At 42.9% G+C, this 23,077-nt stretch overlaps 1 protein-coding gene across 1 annotated transcript in view; it reads right to left on the bottom strand.

Annotated features, from left to right (window-relative positions):
* Positions 1-12,226: 12,226 nt before the first annotated feature.
* SCD5 (stearoyl-CoA desaturase 5) overlaps positions 12,227-23,077 on the bottom strand; it is a 255,645-nt gene continuing 244,794 nt past the window's right edge. The window contains exons 4-5 of the mRNA XM_007946816.2: positions 17,325-17,557; positions 12,227-12,417 (exon numbers count right to left, since the gene is read on the bottom strand). Coding sequence (XP_007945007.1) covers positions 12,227-12,417; positions 17,325-17,557 — 424 coding nt within the window. The remainder of the gene's footprint in view (positions 12,418-17,324; positions 17,558-23,077) is intronic.

The raw sequence follows: 23,077 nt of genomic DNA, 5'->3' as shown, positions 1-23,077 counted from the left end.
ATTCTCATGGACTCTAGACTTTCTGGAGCCATGGAGGGAGGATAAATTGCTGAAACTGTTTTCCTGAGATAATCTAAACCTTCTTCCAAAAATATCCCTTGAAGGTCTTAAAAGCTTTCAAGTGGCCATCTAAGATGCAACTATTGCATCTTGGAGTGAAGCAAAGTTCTTTGCTTTCATCTGAAGCAAAAAAGAGTGAAGAAAATCAAAGGTATCTGGAAACAATTAGTCCAAGGATGTGATAGACCCAGAGACCAGAAGAACTAGATGGTGCCTGGGTACCAAAGCCAAACATTTGGAAAGGGATCAAACTTGGAGATCCTGGATAGAGTGGAAGGAAAAATGTAGAACAAAATCTAAAAGCACAAGAATGACCAGATAGAGTGTGGTAGAACCCCCAAGATTATGGCCCCGGGTTACCCTTCAGGCCTAGAATTGGACTCACTCTCATGGATTGGCTTTCAGCCCAATGGTAGAAAGACCTACATGTAGAATACCTATCCCAAGGTGATGCACCCACTCACTCTAGGGAGATATACCCCTTAGAGCAATCAGCCATGGGGCACCAGAAGGGCAGCATTCACATAGAGGGAAAGCTGGACAGACAGGAGTGCATAGTTAAGAAGGGCACAGGGAGGGGGTAGTCACAGGGATGGGGGGGGAGGAGAGTTTGTTTTGGTCAGGGATGGTAATTGGGGTGTGGAATCAAATGTACATGAACTGTTGAATGTAAAATAAATTTTGCTCTGTATATTTGCTCAAGTATAGCGGGGATTGTGGGGCTGGCGCGGGATCCGGCAGTGTTTCGTTCTGCTGTGCATGGGGTCACTATGAGTCAGAAACGACTCGACAGCACTTAACAACAACAACAATATTTGCTCCCGCACAATAAATTTTTTTTGGAAAAAAAAAAAAAATCAGAGAGGGAAAAAGGAAGCAGACTGTGTTATTTAGGAGATCATAATCTTTCCTGCAATCAACAATGAACAAATGACCCATTGCCGCCTGAGGTTTAACTGGTGGACGTGCATTGGAATAATATGTAACACTAAGGGGTCACCATGAGTCAGAATCAACTAAACAACAACAAAAAGGTGCCATTAATTGTCTTACTAAAATGTCTCATTTATCTAACTGTCTTAAGGAATGAGGCATTCTACTTATATATTTCACAGCTAACTTAAGCTTATTACCTGAAATGGTAAAATTTTCTATTTTAATTTGAAATATTTGTATAATTTACTACCTACTTCTCTGCCTTTTTAAACAGGATGCAAAAGGATAAATTCACTTTGTCTTCATGATTTAAGTTCATAATTGCCGTCATTCATACTGTGATATAATATATCGAGGCCCTTGAGACCTTTTGTGCTGAAAAGGAAAGCTTGCTCCCACATACAAAGACCCAGAAGACTATTTGTTGTTTAAATTACTTATCACTTCTGTTTTGAGTTTTAAATTTTCTTTCAGTACAGCTAGTATTCTATTTTCCCTATTCTGTCTATTGTGGGGTGGATAATCAAAAGATGAATACTGTTAAAATTGTGCCTCAAGAAAAAGCTAATAGGATATGAGTGGAAGCCTTTGGGAATCTCTCTCTCTCTCTCTCTCTACATATATATATATATATATATATATATCCCCTGAAGTCTTCTTAAAACCAACTTAGCTTAATTACTAAAAAATGTCTGCATTGAGCATTATGTTCTTTTAAGATCTATTTATACGGAATCAAATTGACTACAGTAACCCAAAAAATTAGAGGGCAGTGAGTTTATGTTAATGAAGGAGGTGAGAATGATTGCATAACTTGAATGTAATCAATGTCACTAAATTGTATATGTAAAAACTTGAAATAGTGGATATTTTGCTGTATATATTCTCAACAACAATAAAAAAATAAATAAAATTTAGGAAAAGTGGTCTGTCTACATTAGTATCATAAGACTGAGCCAGACCTTGGCTTCACATGGAATAGTAAGGTGATGAAAATGGTCCAGTACATCATTGCTTTGAGGATTTCCCACACAGAGGCAAAATTAAGCTCTTCCCTTTTAAAATGGCAATTTGAAATGATCCAGGCCAAGGCATACACTTTGAAATTATTTTCTGCTTTGTTGGCTATGGTGCAACAGCACACTCATTCTAACAAGCTGACTCCAAGCATCCGGATCCGGTGTGTGACGAATAGCTCAGTCTGGCAGGAGCTGTTCAAACAATGCAAATAGATGCGCTCGTTGGTTGGCACATTTGGAGTAAGCACTTTATGAAGCTGGAAATGTAAGTGCCCTTTACTTCAAAGAAGGAAGTGGAGGGAGCCCAGTCAGCTCTAACAGAGCTGTTCTTGCATTTGTGAGAAGTAATTGCAGGGTCAGGAAGCAACTGAAGTGGGTCTTCCCTATTCCTCGATCTCAGGTGCAAGATACTAATTTGCTGGAACTGGAGAGTCACCACTTACACTGGCTATTCCATCTTGTTTTAGGCATGGGATACCCCAGCTAGCCAATTCATTCTGCACCAATGTTCACTAGAGGTACCTGATGTGCAGCAACATTCTCTGTTACCCCACCCTCACATGCAATGTTGTCATACAGCCCAGGATAAGGAAGCACCTCTCTATGTACACCGCTTCTCTCTATATAGCAAAATACCCACCACTTCAACAGTTTTTACATATTCAATATTTTGGGATCCATGGTCTTTGAGCACAGGTTGAAGGAACATCGGGTAGTGAAGATACAACCACACCCCACTCCAGTGGGGCCCAGGTATGTCACTTTGCATACCAACAGCATGGGGTTGGTGGCTCTGCCCAGTAGTGGTGCTTATATCAGAGAAGCAACTTCTGAGATTCCTCTCAACAACAACATGAAAGGGTGCCCTGTAGAGGACTGGCTGGAAGGCAAAGGGGGCATCGGTTTAGTAAATCCTGAGTTCTGGGGGATTTGGACAGAGGGTTGAAGACAAAATCATCTTTTTTCCAGGGTCAATGTAAGTCAGGAACTCTAAGGAAGGGAGCTCTTTCATTCTTTCTTTGAGGTTTGTCTTTTTGAATAGATTTTGAGTGATAGCCTATTTATTTAAGGAGCCCTCATGGCACAAGAGTTAAACACTTGGCTGCTAACCACAAAGTCGGCAGTTCAAACACACCCAGCAGCTACACAGGGGAAAAAGACCCAGTGATCTGCTCCTGTAAGGATTACAACCTAGAAAACCCTATGGGACAATTCTTGTCTGGCACATGGGGGTGCTATGAGTTGGAATCCACATGATGGCACTTAGTAACAACAGCTTATTTATTTACTTATTTTAATGTTTATTATTTACTTATTATTCATTAAATATATAGGCAACAAAATATTTGCCATTTCAATGATCCTCACATGTACAGTTCAGTGACATTCTACTCATCAAGTTGTTCAACCACCACGCTTACATGTTTCCAAATTATACCATCACCAGAAAGGTGCTCTTAGAGCAAAGACTCCACAGCCCTACCTGGCTGGAGCTGGTGTTAGCTGTCATTTTTCTTTTAATCCTGTGAGACAGTCTCAGGCAAGGTGTGGCTGATTGGTTTTCCAGACTGGGAGTCGAAGGCATCATGAGAGGGTAAAAGGAGGAGCAAAAGAACAAGACCAAAGCAGCTGAACAGAAGAAAGACTGAGCAATCTACTTCCGTAGAGATATTGCCTTGGAAACCCAAGGAGGGGTTGCTATGAGTCGGATCCGACTCAATGGCAGTGAGTTGGTTGAGTTGAAAGCAGCTGACAGCAGCTGCTTGGACAGTTAGGCTTGTTTTGCTAGGGGTGGCAGCCAGCAGGGCTTTCCCTCCACTTGCTTTAGAGGTTGCAAATTTAGAAGCCAAGACCATTTCCTAGAGGTGGGTATGGATTCTACAGTCCACAGGGGAATGGGAAAGAGAACAGGGAGAGGAGTTTCCAGTTCATTTATAGCACTTCCTTGACGTAGAGGAAGGGGAAAGGAAAGTACTTTGACTAACACCCTGAACTAAAAATGGAGAAAGCATTGTAAAGGTTAGGATATTTCTCACCTTCCCTGTTTTTCACATGAGCAGCAACTGAGAACACCGCTAGCTTTCAGATGTCTCTGTAACTGGAACAGGCATGAAATGGATAAATGAGTTTCACAGGTAATCCCCAAAACTCATTTTATCCATTAGCTTCACCTCTTCTTTCCACAAATCTTTTATCCCAGTTCCTGATGAGGAGGAAAATGTGCTGACTGAAGCATATATGATATTGCGGCTCAGATTTGTCCTTTAACGGAGGTGTGAAGGCACAGTGAGGAGGCTAGAACTTCAGAAGGATACACAAAAGACAAGAACTACAGCATGTGGCTGCAAAGGCTCTGCCAGTGTGCTGGAGGCTTCTTCAGAACAAACCCCACACCAAACTCACTGCCATCACGTCAGCCCACAGCACCCTTTTTAGGACAGAGTAGAACTGCACTATAGGGATTCTGAGGTTGTAAATCTTTACAGAAGCACACTGTCTCATCTTTCTTCCACAGAGCAGCTGGTGGGTTTGAACCACTGACCTTTTGGTTAGCAGCCAAATGCTTTAACACCATGAGAGGGCTTTCTTCTTCAGATAGGGGAGAAAAGATTCCTAAAATGGCAGAGCTGGATAGCATAATCCAGTTCAGTTGAGTCACTTTAAAAAAAACAAAACAATAACAACAACAACAAAAAAAAAACCAGTTGCCATCAAGTTAACACCAACTTAGGGCAACAACCTCGGGTGTGTCAGAGCAGAATTGCATTCCACAGGGTTTTCAATGAGTTTTCAGAAGTAGGTTGCCAAGCCTTTCTTCTGAGGCACCTCTGTGTGGACTTTAACCTCCCACCTTTCGGTTAGCAGCTGAGTGCATTAACAGTTCATACCACCTGAGTCTCTTTACAGAAGGGGAAACTGCAGTTCTGAGAGATTAGCCCCATCTAGCTAGTAGCAAAGAGCTCTGGTGGCGTAGTGCCTAATGCACTTGACTGCTAACCAGAAGTCTGGTTGTTCAAACCCACCAGCCACTCCTCAGAAGGAAGGTTGGGCAATTTACTTCCATAGAGATACCGCCTCAGAAAACCAAGGAGGGGTCGCTATGAGTCGGAGATGATTCGACGGCACATAACAACAATTGTTGTTGTTGTTGTTAAGTGCCATCGAGTCATTTCCAACTCATAGTGACCCCATGCACAGCAGAACGAAACACTGCCCTATCCCGCGCCAGCCCCACAATCCCTGCTATACTTGAGCCCATCATCGCAGCCACCGTATCAATCCATCTCCCTGAAGGCCTCCCCCTCTTTCGTCGACCCTCCACCCTACCAAGCATGACATCCTTCTCCAGGGAATGGTCCCTTCTTACAACATGACCAAAATAGGTGAGACGAAGTCTGGCCATTCTCACTTCCAAGGAGCATTCTGGCTGCACTTCCTCCAGGACAGATCTGTTAGTTCTTTTAGCAGTCCATGGTACTTGCAGCATTCTTCGCCAGCACCACAACTCAAAAGCATCTTCTTCGGTCTTCCTTATTCATTGTCCAGCTCTCACATGCATACCAGGCGATTGGAAATATCATGGCTTGTGTCAGGCGCACCTTAGTCCTCAAGGAGATATCCTTGCTCCTCAGAACTTGAAACAGTTCCTTCGCAGTTGACTTTCCCAATGCTACACGTCGTCTAATGTCCTGACTGCTGCTTCCATTGGCACTGATTGTAGAACCAAGCAATGTGAATTCCTTGACAACCTCAATCTTCTCTCCATTTATTGTGATCCTGCTCATTGGTCCAGTTGTGAGGATTTTTGTTTTCTTTATGTTGAGATGTAATCCATACTGCAGACTGTATTCTTCAACCTTCATCAGTAGGTGCCTTAAGTCATCCTCACTTTCAGCAAGCAAAGTTGTATCGTCTGCATATCTCAGGTTGTTAATGATTCTTCCTCCAATCCTGATAGCACGTTTTTCTTCATATAGTCCAGCTTCTCGGATTATTTGCTCAGCATATAGATTGAATAAGTGTGGAGAAAGGATACAACCCTGACACACTCCCTTCTTGATTTTAAACCACGTAGTGTCCCCTTGTTCTGTTCGAACGACAGCCTCCTGGTCAAGGTACAGATTCCTCAGGAGTACAATCAAGTGCTCGGGAATTCCCATTCTTCTCAGTGTTATCCATAATTTGTCATGATCCACACAATCAAATGCCTTTGCATAGTCAATAAAACACAAGTCAACATCTTTCTGGTATTCTTTGCCTTGAGCCAAGATCCATCTGACAACAGCTATGATATCCCTTGTTCCATGTCCTCTTCTGAATCCGGCTTGAACCTCTGGAAGTTCTCTGTCAATATACTGCTGCAAACGTTTCTGAATTATCTTCAGTAAGATCTTACTTGCATGTGATATTAATGATATTGTTCTATAATTTCTACATTCTGTGGGATCACCTTTCTTTGGAATGGGCACAAATATGGCTCTCTTCCAGTCAGTTGGCCAGGTAGCTGTCCTCCAAATCTCCTGGCAAAACTGAGTGAGTGCCTCCAATGGGGCATCTGTTTGTTGAAATATCTCAATCGGTATGCCATCAATTCCCGGAGCCTTGTTCTTCTCCAGTTCTTTCATTGCAGCTTTGACTTCTTCCTTCATTACCATTGGTTCTACATCATATGCCACTTCTTGAAATGGATGAAGATCGATCAGTTCTTTTTGGTACAGTGACTCTGTGTATTCCTGCCATCTTCTCTTGATGTTTCCTGCATCATTCAATATTTTGCCCATAACAACAATAGTTAGTAGTAAAACCAAGACTAGAAGCTGGCCCTATTTACTTCCAGACTGGGGCCCTATGTACTACATCCTAGTTTGCAACTTATCTGGTATTACTCACCTTCAACTGGTGTTTACTGGAGATCTGCAAGGCACGGGCACTGTATTCTGTGCTTCCAGATTCTTCTGATGAAAATAAGCATCACTATTCCTATTTCGTGGACGAGGACATGCAGGTCCAGAGACACTAAGTAGTTGATTAATAAATGATATTCTTGCATGATTTAGTCTAAAAACATGCTCAAGGTAACCCAGCAAGTTCAAACTCTAGTCTTAGGACTCAGAGTCCAGTACTATTTATATTATCTCATTATGCCTTAGAAGGAGCTCTGGTGGTATAGTATATAAGCCACTTGACTGCTAACTGGAAGGTCAGCAGTTCAAACCCAGCAGCTGCTTCACGAAAGGAAGACAGGATGATCTAGTTCCGTAAAGATTTACAGCCTCAGAAATCCAATGGCAGTCTCTATGAGTCAGAAACGACTTGATGGCACTAAGTTTGGTTTTTTGGTTTTGATTATGCCTTAGAGCTTTTTGCTTTCATTAAATTACTTTTCATGGTGGATTATACTTTTTATTGTTTTATTATATTTTTTGAATGAATGACCCCCACATGCTCATTTTTACCAAGAATATTCTATCCTTTGAGGCTCGTTTTTGTGTTTTCCCGTTTGGATTCAATTATTTCCCCTCAGTGTTGACCTTCCAGATGGGCACTAATGAGAGGTGTTTCAAATCTGAAATCAGGCATTTTCTAAGCTCCGTTGCTGTCTTCCAATGTTAGGACTGCACAGGACCTTAGAGAGTCCTCCTAGGGCTACCATAGCAAAATACCACAAATTAGGTTGCTTATACCAAACTGTGGTTGTTAAGGTTGTTGTCAACTTGGCTGGGCCTGGTCAAGTTGCTGGGCAGCTGGAGGTAGTTATTCCCCATGATGAGGCTGGCAATCAGCTCCATGGTGGAATCTGCCATGAGCAGCTGAGTAGCTCCTTTAGGGATGTGGTCTGCTTCCCATATATAGGGTGAAGTTTTGGGATTAGTCTCTAGCCTTTTGGCCTGCTTGAACCCTGCATGTAGCCAAGTCATTGTTCAGCAGCCTGCCATGCCCTGCTACTCTTGGGACTTCTTCTGGACTTGAATTAGTGGCCTGCCATGTTGTTTGGTATCATTGGGATTGTGCCTTTTTACTTGTCAGCCTTGGGTTTGTCAACCTCAGCAGCCAGCAGCTGTCTGAGTGACAAAAAGCCTCCAGCTTCAGTAGGCTGGGAGCAGGAGGCAGAGCTGAAGCCCAAGGTTGAGGGGTTTTCACCCAGTCCCTAGAACTTTGAACTTGGACTTAAAGCCTCAAAAATTGTAAGAGAATAAATTCCTGTTTGTGAAAGCCATCCCATTTGTGGTATATTCTGTCAAAGCAGCACAAGAGGTAACCAAAACTCAAACCAAACAAACTCATTGCAATTGAGTCCATTCTGACTCATAGTGACCCCTGTTGGGTTTCTGAGGCTGTAAATCTTTACGGAAGTAGATTGCCCCAGCTTCCTTCTGCAGAGTTTGAACCACTGGCAGGTTTGAACCGCTGACTTTCTGGTTAGCAACCAAATGCCTTATCCAGAAATTTATTGTTTCACAGTCTTGGAGGCTAGTAGTTTGAATTCAGGGTGTCGGCAAGGCCATGTTCTCTCTGAAGATTCTAGGGAAAAATCCATTTTTGTCTCTTCCAGTTTCTTATGGCCCCAGACATTAACTGGCTGTATTTTCTACCTGCCTGTCTCTCTGTGTGTCTTCCCCTCATTTATAGGCCACCACTCAGATTGGATTGGGGCTCAGCCTACTGCGGTATGATCTCATGCTATCTTAACTGATAGCATCTTCAAAGACTCTTTCTAAAAAAGGTCACATTCATAGGTAACAGGAGTGAGGACTTCAACATACCTTTTTTGGGGGACACAATTCAATCTGTAACACTGGCTTAATCCCCTCTCTTTGCAGCTTAAAAAAAAATGGATTCAGAAAAATGATTTTCTCAAGGTCACACAGCTGGCCTGCAGCATGGCTGGGGACCCAAATCTTACTTGAGTTGGCTTCCAACTGCAGGCTAGCTCCACATTTCTGCCAGAACGCTAGAATACTATTGGAACTGCTTCCCTTGCCCCTAACCTAGATGTCAGCATGGGTGTTTCTGAAATAAACGTAGAGCTGACAAGCTTAAAGGCAGGCCTCAGGGCTAGAAACAGCTAAACTATTCTTTTACCTTTCAAAAGGTGCACTAACCTCTCTAGGGGCACCTTGGATAAGTTTGGGAGACACATCACAGGGCTACTTTCTTTCCTCAGATGTTGCTGAGACCTGAAGGGAATGTTTGGATGGAAGGCACTAGAACAATCCACTACCTTCTTCCAAATCATCAACCCTAGCTCATTCGCTGCAGATAAACAGATTGTATTCAAGTTAACTGGGGTGTGGTCTGGATTTACTTGGACTACTTTGTGAGAAGATTTCAAACAGCTGTTCCACATGTAAATTTCATATTAATTGGCAAGTAAGTTTCAAGGCCAGAAGAATCACAGATTAAAATTTGGTACTTTTAGTGGTCAAAGGTTCACATACACATTCCCAGTTGGGTCATTTTAGGTCCATTCTAACACAAGCTCATCTCGGAATACAGCTGCACTCTACCAAAACTCATCAGGCCTTAGCAATATATGACTGGAATACAATGTAGTTGAAAACCGCCACGGTCATATCCAAGGCGTCCTTATAAAGTGAGAATTGGTCCAGCACTCACCAATGGCAGAAATCCCACTCAACTGCAGGCAACCTAAGAAGTCTGCATCTGAGGGCTGCAACATTTTGCTTTGGGGCAAAAGATGGACAGATTCAGGCAGCACAGAGCCAAAGCTGAGAGAGGCAGGACAGGCAGGAACCCATCACTCCCGTCTCTGGTGACCACTGGGTCTGGTGGGAATTGGGGAGGGAGGTAGCATTGGATTACCAAATAAGCAAAGTAAGCATGGGCTTACTTGTGCACACCTACTAATCTGTAGTGAACAATTTCACATTTTTTCATCATATCCAAGATTCTGTTTCTAGGTATGGCTGGCATCGTTCTCCCATCCCCAAAGCATCTTCCTACAGGATCAAAGCTTCTTTTCAAATTTATAATATAAACAGAGATGGAGTACGCCATAAGCAAGGAAATCATGGGCTTATTTGTGTTTACTTAGTAATCTGTAGTAAATAGTTTCATATGTTTTTCAGTGCTGAAACTGATGTGAAACTGTTCACAACTGATTAATAAGTAAGCACAAGTAAGCCCATGCTTACCTTGCTTATTGGGTAATACACCCCCAGACAGAGGTGTCCTTCAAGCTCCGATAGGTGACCTGTAGTAGCAGAAACCAAAAAAACCAAACTCACTGCCGTCAAGTCTGATCTAACTACCAGTGACCTCTCCTTGGGTTTCTGAGGCGGTATCACTATGGAAGTAGATTGCCCAGTCTTCCTTCTGAGGAATGGCAGGTGGGTTTTGAACCACCAGCCTTCTGGTTAACAGTCAAATGCCTTAGCACTATGCCACCAGAGCTCCTTGTAGGAGTAGAGAAACCATAAAAACCAAACTTGCTGTACTGAGTCAATTCTGACTCATGGTAACTCCAAGTGTTACAGAGTAGAACTGCTCCAAAAGATTTTCTTGGCTGTAATCTTTGAAAGCGGATTGCCAAGGCTTTCTTCCATGGTGTCACTAGGTGAGTTAGAACTGACAACTTTTCTGCTAGTAGTTGAGTGTCCATCATTTGCATCACCCAGGAACTGAGTAGAGGTTCCTATTAATCAGCTGGAAGCAGTGCAAACAACAGTGTTGGTGAGTGAGAAATGGCAATGACAGCACTGGGCGTTCTGCATTCTAAACACTCACTCGTTATGCCTAAGGCAGGAGGAAGGGGAGAGGTCTAGTCTTAGGGGCTGTTGTTAGCCTAGAGCCCAAAACAGATGTGAATCATACGGTCATCAGGAAACATCAAGCATCCTTGAGAGAACTTTCCCCAGTTAAGTATCAGACAAGAACACCAACAAATTCATAATCATTTATTGTAAATCACTCACAATTTATACATTATTAACGGCAAAATAACACTGTTAAACACCTACTGGATGAAGAACTTCATTATGACAATCTCCTATTGGTGTCATTTCTTTTTCAAAAGTTTTAAAATTTAATTTAAAATCCTACCACTTTCCTGAAAAAAATCTATCTTCAAAGTGCTCCAATAACAACAATAAGACCATTCTTTCTGATCTAACATCTAACACAAAGGGCACGGTGTCCCATTAATTCAACATGCTCTTTACAAGGCAACTTTTAACACACAACATTTTTTTTAATCCAGAAGCTACATAATGATCACTTTATATTTTGCTGTAAAATCAATGAAGGCCGCATGCAAGTAACACATTAGTAGACACTGAGTTCTAGATAACTGTTGGTTATTAAGATCTGATGGCCTCATGTGGAAAATTAATATGCTTACTTAGCAGACGTAGCTAAAGTACATGCATCAGTGGCTAGGATCAATTAGAATATAAATTAGATGTCTACACATTTAAATGAGAGCTTAATTTGAGCTTACTTCAATGTCTGGCATGTTTGAGTTATACATCTTTAAAATGACAATAGCAAAGAGAAAAAAAACACTAAACAGGCATTGATTTATAGGACTACTGGGCAAACAGCTTGGGACACAAAACTAGCCGGGCAAAGAACAAATCTCTTTTGAAGCAGACAGTGGAGCATTAACAAGCTAAGCAGGGTAAAAAACAAGACAGCCATTTCCGGTATTCTCATTTTGAAGAGTGGTCAACTCTCTCACTGAAAAACAAAGCGTATTTATGCACAATAATTACAAAACAGAAACAGTCTTTAGTTAATTCTTAGACCCCTTCTTTTGTCTTCAACCCTGCCTCTCTGCTCCTTCAGTAACTGTGTTTAAAAGCAAGGCTGAGTTAATTAGTGAAAAAGAAAATGAATGCTCTCCTGAATCATACTGAAAGAATATTAAATTCCTTCATCCTGTTAGGGTTAACCTCATGTACAAGCGCATGACAATGTATGTTTGACATATTGTAACTATAGCAATTAAACCACATGCCCACATGCTAAGGTTACATAAATCATAGTTACACTGACTTTTAAAAATACCTTTCATGGATAGTTGTATTTAGACATTATTTTGAGATAAGCAAAAAATTCTCAAACCACATAGACTCCACCCCCTCCCCACACTCTAGCCCCTCCCACAATCCAAAGGACAAGAGAACTACAGTAACTAAAGCAATGAACAGAGGAGTCAACAGCAGATGTGTTGGATGACGGCTCCAGGTTCAAATACTGCCATCTCCAGTCCTTGCTTTCCGGGCCTTGATTATCGACTGGGTTGCCCGTTTTCGGTCAGTGGCCAGCCCTAGCCAGCACATGATGTCAATGAACCAGGTGGTTGGGTTGAAATTTAAGCCAAATTCACTCGCAGAGTAGTCATAGGGAAAGGTGTGATGGTAATTGTGGAAACCTTCACCTAGAAGATAAAGTGGCCATTTAAATAACTCAATCATTTCCTCTCCAGACAATTTTTTTTTTTTAATTACTCATTTACCAAAGGCCTACCATGTGTGAGACATTGTGCCAGGCTCTGTGGGGGATTCAGCAGAGCAAAAGACTTGGTTCCTACTCTCAAGAAGCATTTGTTTAGTTGGCTGTCATGGTGGTTAAGGTTGTGTGTCAACTTGGCTGGAACTGGTTGAGTGGCTGGGCAGCTGGATGTAGTTATTCCCCATGGTGAGATTGGTAATCAGTTCCACAGTGGAATCTACTGGAGCAGCTGAGTAGTTGCTTTAGAGATGTAGTCTGCTTCCAGTACATAAGAAGCAGCTTTGACGAAGGTCTCTGGCTTTTGGGCCTGCTTGAACTCTGTATGTAGCCAAGTCATTGTTCAGCAGCCTGCCATGCCCTGCCAGTCTTGGAACTTTTCTAGACTTGAATTAGTGGCCTGCCATGTTGTTTGGTAATGTCAGGACTGTGCCTTTTTACTTGTCAACCTTGGGCTTGTCAGCCTCAGCTGCTGGTGAGTGAACAAAAGCCTCCAGGTTCAGTGGGCCTGGAGCAAGAGGCAGAGCTGAAGCCCAAGGTTGAGGGGCTTTCATCCAGCTCCTAGACCCTGGCACTTTGAATGTGGACTTGTAATCTCCAAAACTGTCAGAGAATAAACTCCTTTTGTTAAAACCATCCCATTTGTGATATATTTTCTGTTAGAGCAGCATGAAGTAACCAAAACATCTGTTGTTGTTGGTTGCCATTCAGGGGGCCCCAACTAATGGTGATCGCCAAGCCCAATGGAATGAAACGCTGCCCGGCCATGTGCCATCCCCATGATCAGTTGTGGTTGTGGATCAAACTATTGTGATTCACAGTTTTCACTGATTTTCAAAAGTAGATGGCCAGGCCTTTCTTCCTAATCTTAGTCTGGAAGCTCTGCTGAAGCCTGGTCACAGCCACATGCAAACCTCCGCTGACGGAAGTGTGGTGGGGGCTGTGCATGAGGTGCACTGGCTGAAGATTAAACCTAGGTCTCCACATGGAAGGCAAGAATCCTACTACTGAACCACCAGTGCTTACTTAGTTGACTAGACAAGCTAAACAGATTATCAAACAGAAAAACAACAATAGAGTTATCAGCATAAAGCCACAAGCTTAAATTTTCCTGCATAAAGTGTAGAAATGGTATCATGACTTTAGTGCCATACTTAAGCCAAATGTTAAATGGCCAATAACATATATATATATATATATATACAAAAAAAAAAAAAGAGAGAGAGAAAGAAAATCTTGGGAGACCTTGGAAAAGATGAATGAAAATCATTCAGATAGGTAAGTAAATTCATGACTGGGCTCTTTAAACATCCAAAATTGGCATATATGTTATTCTACTCCCAGTGAATTGTTTTTTCTCCACCTACCCCACCCTCTACTCTTTTTTGGTGTTTTTATGAGAAGCTTTACTGCTTCTCTCATTTGATTTTTTAAAACAGTTTATATTGAGATATAATTCCCATACCATACACTTTACTCATTTAAAGTATACAATTCAATGGCTTTTAGTATATTCATAAAGTTGTACGACTGTCACCACAATCAATTTTATAAAATTTTCATAACCTCACACCCCTTAGCTATCATCACTCCCCCCCACACACACACACACACTTCCCAGTCCTAGACAAACACTAATCATCCAACATAACTTTCTATCTCTGTAAGTTTGCCTATTCTGGATATTTCATAAAATGGAGCCTATTCTGGATATTTCATAAAATGGAGCCATACAATATGTTTTTGACTGTCTTCTTTGACTTAGCATAATGTTTTCAAGGTTCAACTATGTTGTAGCATGTACTGGCACTTCTTTCTTTTTATGGCTGAATAATATTCCAGTGTATGAGTATATCACAGTTTATTTATCCATTCATCATTTATGGACATTTGAGTTATTTTAATTTTTTGGCTATTATGAATAATGATGCTATAAACATTATGTGTATGTTTTTGTGTGAACATATGTTTTCATTTCTCTTGGGTATATACCTAGGACTGGGTTTGCTGGATCTTATGGTAACTCTATGATTAACTGTTTGAGTAACTGCTAGACTCCTCCCTTCTTGTTCTTTTTTTCTTAATTTGTGGTGAAAATATATACCAAACATATGCCAACTCAGCATATGTTTAATTCAGTGACATTGATTACATTGATTCAGTTTGTGAAACCATTCTTGCTATTCTTTTCCAAAATTTTCTACCACCATTAATATAAACTCAATGCTCCCTAAGCTTCCTCAGAAACCCTGGTGGTACAGTGGTCAAAGAACTTGGCTGCTAATCAAAAAGTTGGTAGTTCAAACCTACTAGCGACTCCACAGGAGAAAGATGGGGCAGTCTGCCTCCATAAAGATTTACAGTCTTGGAAACTTTATGGGGTGGTAGTTCTACTCTGTCCTATAAGGTCACTATTGGTCGGAATCAATTAGATGGGTGTGGGTCTGCTTTTGGGGATGCTTCTTTACTTCTTAAGGGGGTACTGGTCATCACACAGTTCTATTACAGAATATATTTGATGGAGTTCTATTACAGAATACATTGTGAATAGATCAGATGGATCAATCTGAGGTCTGCAATTTCCTTTTCAGTTAGGACTTCCCTACCCTGCTCCTCCACCCACATCATCTTCAGTGTCTTCCTGGGCAGTATAGAGAAGTCTTTTCCCCTTCTTTTCAGAAACAGGCACTGTTCTAAGAACAATGTATTTATTTATTATCCACCTTGCTGCATAATTAAGTGTAACAAGAGCCCTTCAAGGACTGTTATGAAACAAACTGACTGAGAGTCCAGTATTGACCCAAAGAGACTTAAAACCAATATCCAGTTTTCCTGGGCCTATGTCATGGCCACATTCCTTGGGTCTCCTTACCCACTCTTCCCTGTGTAAGATGATAATGGTCTTTGTTGTTCCTACTCATGTCTGCTCTCAGGATTAACACTGGCTACAGCTCCTTTCCTTATAGTCCTTTTGTAATGTGAAGGGTGAAAGGATGGAAAATCAATAGGAGAGGTTAGGGAATTCCTCCTTCTGTTTCCCAAGGCACTAATATCCCTGCTTATCCAGTCATTCCATAGCTAAATTTGGTCTTTATATCACCTTGTATTGCTGGCAACCTTAGTGGGCAAGAACTTTAGGACCCCTGGAGTCTTAATAAATGGATGACCCTAATAAAGAGGGGGCAGAAACTCATCACTGACAGCAGTAACTGTCTCTACTTAGAGCGAAAACTGCCCTTCCTGGGTTTAATCTCTGTGCTCAGGGCTTAGTGTACCACGTAGCCTGAGTTGCTTCTATAACACAACAGAGACTATTTATTCCTCACTTACTGTGTGCCAAACATAGTTTTGGGTACTTTAATATCAGTTGTCATTGAGTCAATTCTGACTTTTGGCAAACCCATGTGTGCAGAGTAGAACCGCTCTCCACCGGGTTTTCAAAGCTCTGATCTTTTGGAAGCAGATCACCAGGCCTTACTTCTGAGGAGCTTCTGTGTGGGTTCAAACAGCCAATCTAAGTGCTTTGACAGGTAGTAACTGCTATAATTCTTACACCTCTGCACTAGCTGCTATGTTGTTGTTAGATGCTGTTGAGTTGGTTCTGACTTTTAGCAACCCCACGTCCAACAGAATGAAACGTCCCATGGTCCCGTACCATCCTCACAATCACTGCTTTGTTTGAGCCCATTGTTGCAGCCACTGTGTCAGTGTATGTATCTGTATAACTATGTATCTGTGCTTATGCCTATTTTAAAAATGGAATAAAAACTACAGCAGAGACAAGTAACTTGCCCAAGAACACATTGCTGATAGATTACTGAAGGCTTATTTTGCACTAACCACTGTGGCAAACATTATGTATTAATTAACCAATCTAACCGCAAACAAGGAGCTCTGGTAGCATAGTGGCTCAGGCACTTGACTGCTAACCAGAAGGCTGGCGGTTCAAACCCACCAGCCACTCCTCGGAAGGAAGATGGGGCAATCTACTTCCGTAGTGATACTGCCTAGGAAACCCAAGGAGGGGTCGCTATGAGTTGGGGCCGACTCGACGGCACATAACAACAACAACAACCGCAAACATTATGTATTAATTCATCTAACCCTCCAAAGACACCAGGAGAGAGAAGTGCTATACTTAGCCCCATTTTACAGACAACATGGGGCCCTGATAAGCCAGAGAACTTGCCTGAAGGTAAGTGGGGGAATTGGGACTCAATCAAACCAGTTGCCTTAACCATTTCATGGCACCACATGAGGCTGAGGTCTTGTTTGTACCCATCTCTCCAGCTGAAAGTCTTTTTATTTCTAAGGTCTGCCAAATGACTGGACAGCTGTGGTCATGATATATGGGGAGAAAATGCTGCTTCTTTAGGAAAAGTGTGTGTGTCACAGTAGAACTGTGCCTTATTGAGTTTCCAAAGGTCAATTTTTCAGAAATAGATCTCTTTCTGAGACATCTCTGGGAGGACGTGAACTGCCAACTTTTGGTTAGAACCCAAGTGTTAACAGTTTGTGCCATCCAGGGACCAACTCAACAGCAACTGGTTACTGGTTATTGATCTTCCAAATGTGCCAGGCAATGTAACGAAGCAGTTTACCTGTAGTATCTTAATTAATCCTTGCAACATCCCCATTAAGTAGGCATTGTGCAGATGAGGAACCTGTGAATCAGAGAGATTAAATGACTTGTCCTAGATCCAGGATTCTAACCCCAACAGTCAAGTTCCTTCCACTCCACTCTACTGCCTCTCTTTACAGATTCCATAACACAAGATAGAAACCAAGAAAATCCAAGCTGCCACTCTCCCCATTGTCTTTCAGCACCCTACTCACCAATGGCACCCAAAGTGACGAGAGGGTTCTGCCGAGGGCTGATGTGCTTGTCATAGGGCCGGTTTCCGTACATGTGGGCAGCACTGTTGACCAGCCAGGTGACATTGAGGGAGACAGTATAACGGAGGACAGAGGCCAAGAAGTAGGAATTCCACAGACTCTCTCCCCAGATGTACCAGGGCACCAGGGTGGGAACCACAAAGCACATGAGCACCACGCTGATCTTATAGTACCTGTAGGGCAGGACATCGCATTATCATGATGACAGCAGGGATAGACCCAGCAAGGTACAGGAAGAGGCCAGAAGAAGCTCAGGAAGAGTTTATGCTGGTCAGCTCCTTCAACTCTGTGTAATACCCTGTTGTGTCACTCTGTGCAAGGGTCACAACCCAAATACCCACATGGACAGGTAGGGTGCTACAGGAAGTGGGAGGGCCAGTGGCAGAGATCAGAAGAATTTCAACAAAAGCTGATCAACACTGTGCTGACCAAACCTATGTGCCATGGAGCTACTCTGTTGTATAAGCCACCAGTCTGAGATACCTCATTAGTCAATCACCCAATATTTCTTGAATAATTTTCAGGTACATGGTTCTATATTAAGTTAGCTTGGTAAGAAAGGTAGACAAACAAAATGTTCTCTGTCCATCTAAGATTACATTCCAGACCAACATAAAATATAAGCAGTAAGTATAGGAACAGACGTGCTCATGCAAAAAAGTAATCATTAAAAAGCAGACCTAAGTGAACTATCTAATATAGGCAAGTCTATGCAGACCTGAGTTTATTAGTGATTATCAGGGATGAATGGGAGGGATGGGAAAATATGACTCACTGCTTAGGGGACCCTGAGCTTCTGTAAGGGTGATGGTTGTATAACATATTGTATACAATTAATGGCACTAAAATGACATGTGAAGAATGTTGAAATGACAAACGTTTTGTTACATATATAATTATCACAATAAAAAGAAAATGGAAACCATTTACAGTTTGATTTCTGGATCTGTTCTGTCCAGCAAACATTTACTAAGTACCTAGTACATAATGAAGTCCTTGGGTGGTACAAACAGTTAAACACTGGGCTACTAACTGAAAGACTGGAGGTTCAAAGGCACCCAGAGGCACCTCAGAGGAAGAGTCTGGCCATCTACTTTTGAAAGATCACAGCCAGTGAAAATCGTATGGAGTACAGATCTACTCTGAAACACGTGGGATCGCCACAAGTTGGAACTGACTCAATAGCCAGTGGTTTTTATTATATAATAGGCCCTGAGCTGAGTGTGGCAAATTAGACACAGTCAGTTGGAATAACTGTTTACCACCCTCTCGCTGTGCAGGACTGGCTCTATGCAGTAACAGAAGAGGGCTGTGATACGAAGGTGTCTGAAGTGACCTTCATAGACCTTTCTTACCTGGCCTCCTACTGCCTGGGTTAAAATGCACTGTATCATCTGGGAAGGGGCACAGCATGGGGGCTTGAGACTCTGGAGGCAGAAGACTCTGACTTGACTTTAGATCTGCCCATGGATGTTGAAGAAGCCTCTTTTTAGTCTTTTACTCTCTTCATGTGCACAGTTACATGGTTTCCCAGAAAGCAGAGCATGAGGCAAGGGCTTGTGTGTGGGTAGTTTATTCTGAGAAGTGATCTTAAGAGTAGGAGTGGACAGCTGGGAAGAGTGAGACAGGGAAGGGCGGACAACCTAGCTGCTGTGTTTTACTGTGCTGGCCACTGCTGTGGGCATCTGCACTTGGATCTTGACGGGACAGAATATACCTCAGATTTACCCACTCAAGGAGTGGGAGAAGGGAGTATTTCCCCACTGGCTACATTCCCCATCAGTCAAAGGTTGTGGTGTGGAATGTTAACTCCTTCACACTTCACACTTCATACTTCCAAGTTTGGGTCACAATGACTGAGTGGATTCCACAGGCATCACAGGTGGAGGTGGTCAAGAAATATGAGACTGAGCAAAGTGCTTCTGGGTTATACCTGTGCCAGCAGGTGGCTACAGCAATGGCTGTGTGAAAAGGTCGGCTGAGAGAGTGTGAGGTGGGACATGAGAAGTATCCTACACAGGTAGGAATTCTAATAGCCTCACAGGGTTGCTGTGAGGCTCATGTATACGAAGCTAATATATACTATGTACTTGGAGTCCCTGGGTGGTTCAAATAGTTAATATGCTCTGTTGCTAACCAAAGGGTGGAGGGAGGTTCAAGTCAGAGGCACTCAGAAGAAAGGCCTGGCACTCTACTTCTGAAAAATTAGCCATTGAAAACCCTGTGGAATATAATTCTACTCTGATACACATGAGGGACGCATGAGTCAGAATCAACTCAACAGCAACTATGTTTTGTTTCGTTTTATACTATATAGTTACTAGGAGAGCCAGGACTATTCTGAGATCTTTGCATGTATTCACTCATCTAATTCTAACACTATGAGAAAAAGATCATTAATATCTCCATTTTACAGATGAAAAAACTGAGTAACAGAAAGGTTATGTAGCTGGCCTAAGGTCACAGGACTAAAAGGTAGGGTCAAGATTCACAAGATTCCAGGCAGAATCACCTTAGAAATCACCATGCTATTCTGCCATACGATGAAATGAAAGTATGTAATGTGCTTTGTAATTGCTGGTTGTATGCAAGTGCACTCAAGTGTCAGCTCCCATAATGATATGGGAACCATGAACCATCAGTGTCCATTTTCCCATACTGGGATACAGGATGACCACCATTTTAGTTGAAAGAGGGTGCCTGGGAGTTCAGACGAGCTAGTTATGTTTGGAGGGGCAAGGACAACAGATGACTAAGAGACTAGTTGTCTTAGACTGGGCTCCCTAGAGTTGTATGCAGAAAGCTTTTGGGGAGTGCTCAGGAGAGATACACTTGTAAGGTAGGGAGGATGGAGGGGTGGGTGGAGGGAGAAGCTGGCCCACCATAAGTTCCAGAAGATCTGAGGGAGCCCTGGGGCTGGGTGGTCTTGTAGAGTCATCCCAAATTGAAAGGTACCCTCTCATCATCCAGTTATGGAACTCAGGGTGCCCCTGGGGAGGTACAAATGCTTGGGTGAGGCATTTCCCTGCAAGCAGGTGGAGGCAATTCCCAGAAAGGGATAGCAACTGGCAGGAGGGACCACTGGCCCAAGAGGGGTGGCAAGGGTCCTGCAAGCCTGGTGGTGAGTGTGTGATGAGACAGGAGGCTCAGAAGGGAGAGTGGAAAAGCTGCCCAGAGCCGTGAGTCCTCTGCAGCTGGTCCTCACTGGCACTGCTGAAGGGGAAGGAGAGTAGCTGAAGTTAACTCTGCCTATGGAGGCATTTTGCAACTTAAGCAGCTCCTTCCTCTTCTGTTGCTCTCTGGACCACAACCCAATGCCTTTGAAAAGAGTCTCTCTTTGTCCTGCTCTAAGCCAGTCTTGCCCCCTATTCTGATCCTGAAAAGAAGCAAGAGAAGGGAACACAGGTACAAAGGGCCTCCTTTGTGCCCGTCACTGGGCTTGGCAGATCACAGGGCTTCTCTCACGTAGTGTTCACAGTGCACTTGGGATGGAGGACCGGAGGCTTACAGAAGCCCAGGGCTCCCCCAGTGAGAGACCAATCCTGCTCTCTGTTTTCAGTCCAGGAGTTCTGGTGGTGCAACAGTTAATACTGGGCTGCTAACAAAAAGACTGTTGGTTTGAATCCATCCAGCTGCTCCATGGAAGAAATACCTGGAGATCTGTCCTGTAAAGATTATGGCCTGGGATACTCTCTGGGCAGTTCTACTCTATGAGTCACTACAAGATGGAATCAACTCGATGGCACCCAAAACTAACTGTTTGGACTGCCTGCAGCCTGCAGGACTCACCCCCTCCCTGTCTTCTCCCTCTGAAGCATTCAAGGAAGTGACCTGACTGCCTGGGGTCTGGTTCCAGAGGCTCCCCACCTCCAAAGTGCCAGCAATGTGACTTCTGAAGTGTGAAGAGAAGAAGGCCCAGTTTTACCTCCTAACACAGCACTGCCCAAATTTCCCCTTCCTCAAAAAAGACACTCTTTAAAAAATGGCTGCCCTCGTTTCAACAAAGCTTTTTAGCACACCTAATTATAGGGTTAAGGAGCTCTGGTAGTGTAGTGCCTAAGGCACTTGACTGCTATCAGAAGGCTGGTGGTTCAAACCCACCAGCCACTCCTCAGAAGGAAGATTGGGCAATCCACTTCCATAGTAATACAGCCTCGGACACCCAAGGAGGGGTTGCTATGAGTCAGGTCTGACTCGACGGCAGGTAACAAGAACAACAATTATAGGGTTGCTCTCTGTTCTTCCTGGTAATCTTTTGAGGAGAATGGATGGATTAAAAAAAAAAAAAAAACTCACTGCTGTCAAGTCGGATCCGACTCGTATTGACCCCTCCTTGGGTTTCTGAGGTGGCATATCTATGGAAGTAGATTGCCCAACCTTCCTTCCGAGGAGTGGCTGGTGGGTTTGAACCTCCAGCCTTCTGGTTAGTAGTCAAATGCCTTAGGCAGAATTTTTGGGGGACAAGGCAGGTCTGGGTGGGATTGCCAGGGACAGGGGTCTCTGATGCTGATAACTGTCTAAAAACTCTTGCCTACCATTTCAAACAGGCTCAGCAAATCTCCATGGAGCTGAGCTCTCCCTGTCTCCCGCGCACCATAAGCCTAGAGCAGCTGATCTCCATTTAATTACAGTCATTGGCCTTCCAGCCTCCAAGTAAGTGTGAGATGGCTCCCCTGCTTCCTTTTTTTAATAACACTCCGATCTGAACTCCCCACCCAAGCACCCACAGAGCAATTCCATGAATCTCTCCTCCTATCCTATTTCCTCCCCTGCACCTAATCCTTCTTCATTTAAAAGATTTTCTCTTCTCAACTGGTAGTAGGGTGGAAGGCTGGGTAGAGAGGGTCCGTTCATGTTGCTCTCTTATCTTTCTGCTAAATTGGTTTTTATGTTGTAAAGCATCAAAGAGCTTTTTATTACCCAGCGCTGCCACTTCTCAGCTGTGTGATGTCAAGTAAATTATTTAATCTTTGGGCTTTGGGTTTCTCTTCTGTAAAATGCAGACACTAACAAATTTATTGAGTGTCTACTACTATGGGCCAAGTACTGTTATAACACTGGGGATGTAAAGTGAACAAAACAGACAAAAATCCTGCTCTTGTGAAACTTACATTGTGATAAGGAAGAAGACAATAAACAGATAAATAAGCAAAATATAGGACATGTTAGTGGTAAATATTAAGAAGAATAAAATAAAAGGCAGAAAAGGGACTATAAGGTGTTAAAAGCACATGCTGAAGGTTGGGCAACCTACTTCCGTAGTGATATTGCCTCAGAAACCCAATGAGGGGTCGCTATGAGTCATATCTGACTCAAGGGCAGCAAGTTTGGTTTGTTGATTTAGGGGAGCCTTACTGAGACTATGACTCTTGAATAAAGATTTTACAGGAAGTAAGAAGTTAGCAGCATGATCACATAGAAACAGAGGATTCCAGGCAGGAGGGAACCACAATGATAAAGGCCCTGAGGCAGGATGAGGGTTGGCCCATTCAAGGAAGAGCAGGAAAGTTGGGGCTGAAGCAGATGAGCAAGGGGAAAGTTTTAGGAGATAAAATGATAGAAATAATGGTGGACCAAGTCATAGTACTTGTAGCATAATGCCTAAGGCACTTGACTGCTAACCAGAAGGCTAGTGGTTCAAACCCACCAGCCACTCCTCGGAAGGAAGGTTGGGCAATCTACTTCCATAGTCA

This window comes from Orycteropus afer, unplaced genomic scaffold, assembly GCF_000298275.1.
Source record: "Orycteropus afer afer isolate SDZICR_OR568_19922 unplaced genomic scaffold, OryAfe1.0 scaffold00172, whole genome shotgun sequence".
Lineage (NCBI taxonomy): Eukaryota > Metazoa > Chordata > Mammalia > Tubulidentata > Orycteropodidae > Orycteropus > Orycteropus afer.
The sequence above is the reverse complement of the archived record's forward strand: the minus strand, read 5'-3'. Positions and strand labels throughout refer to the sequence as shown.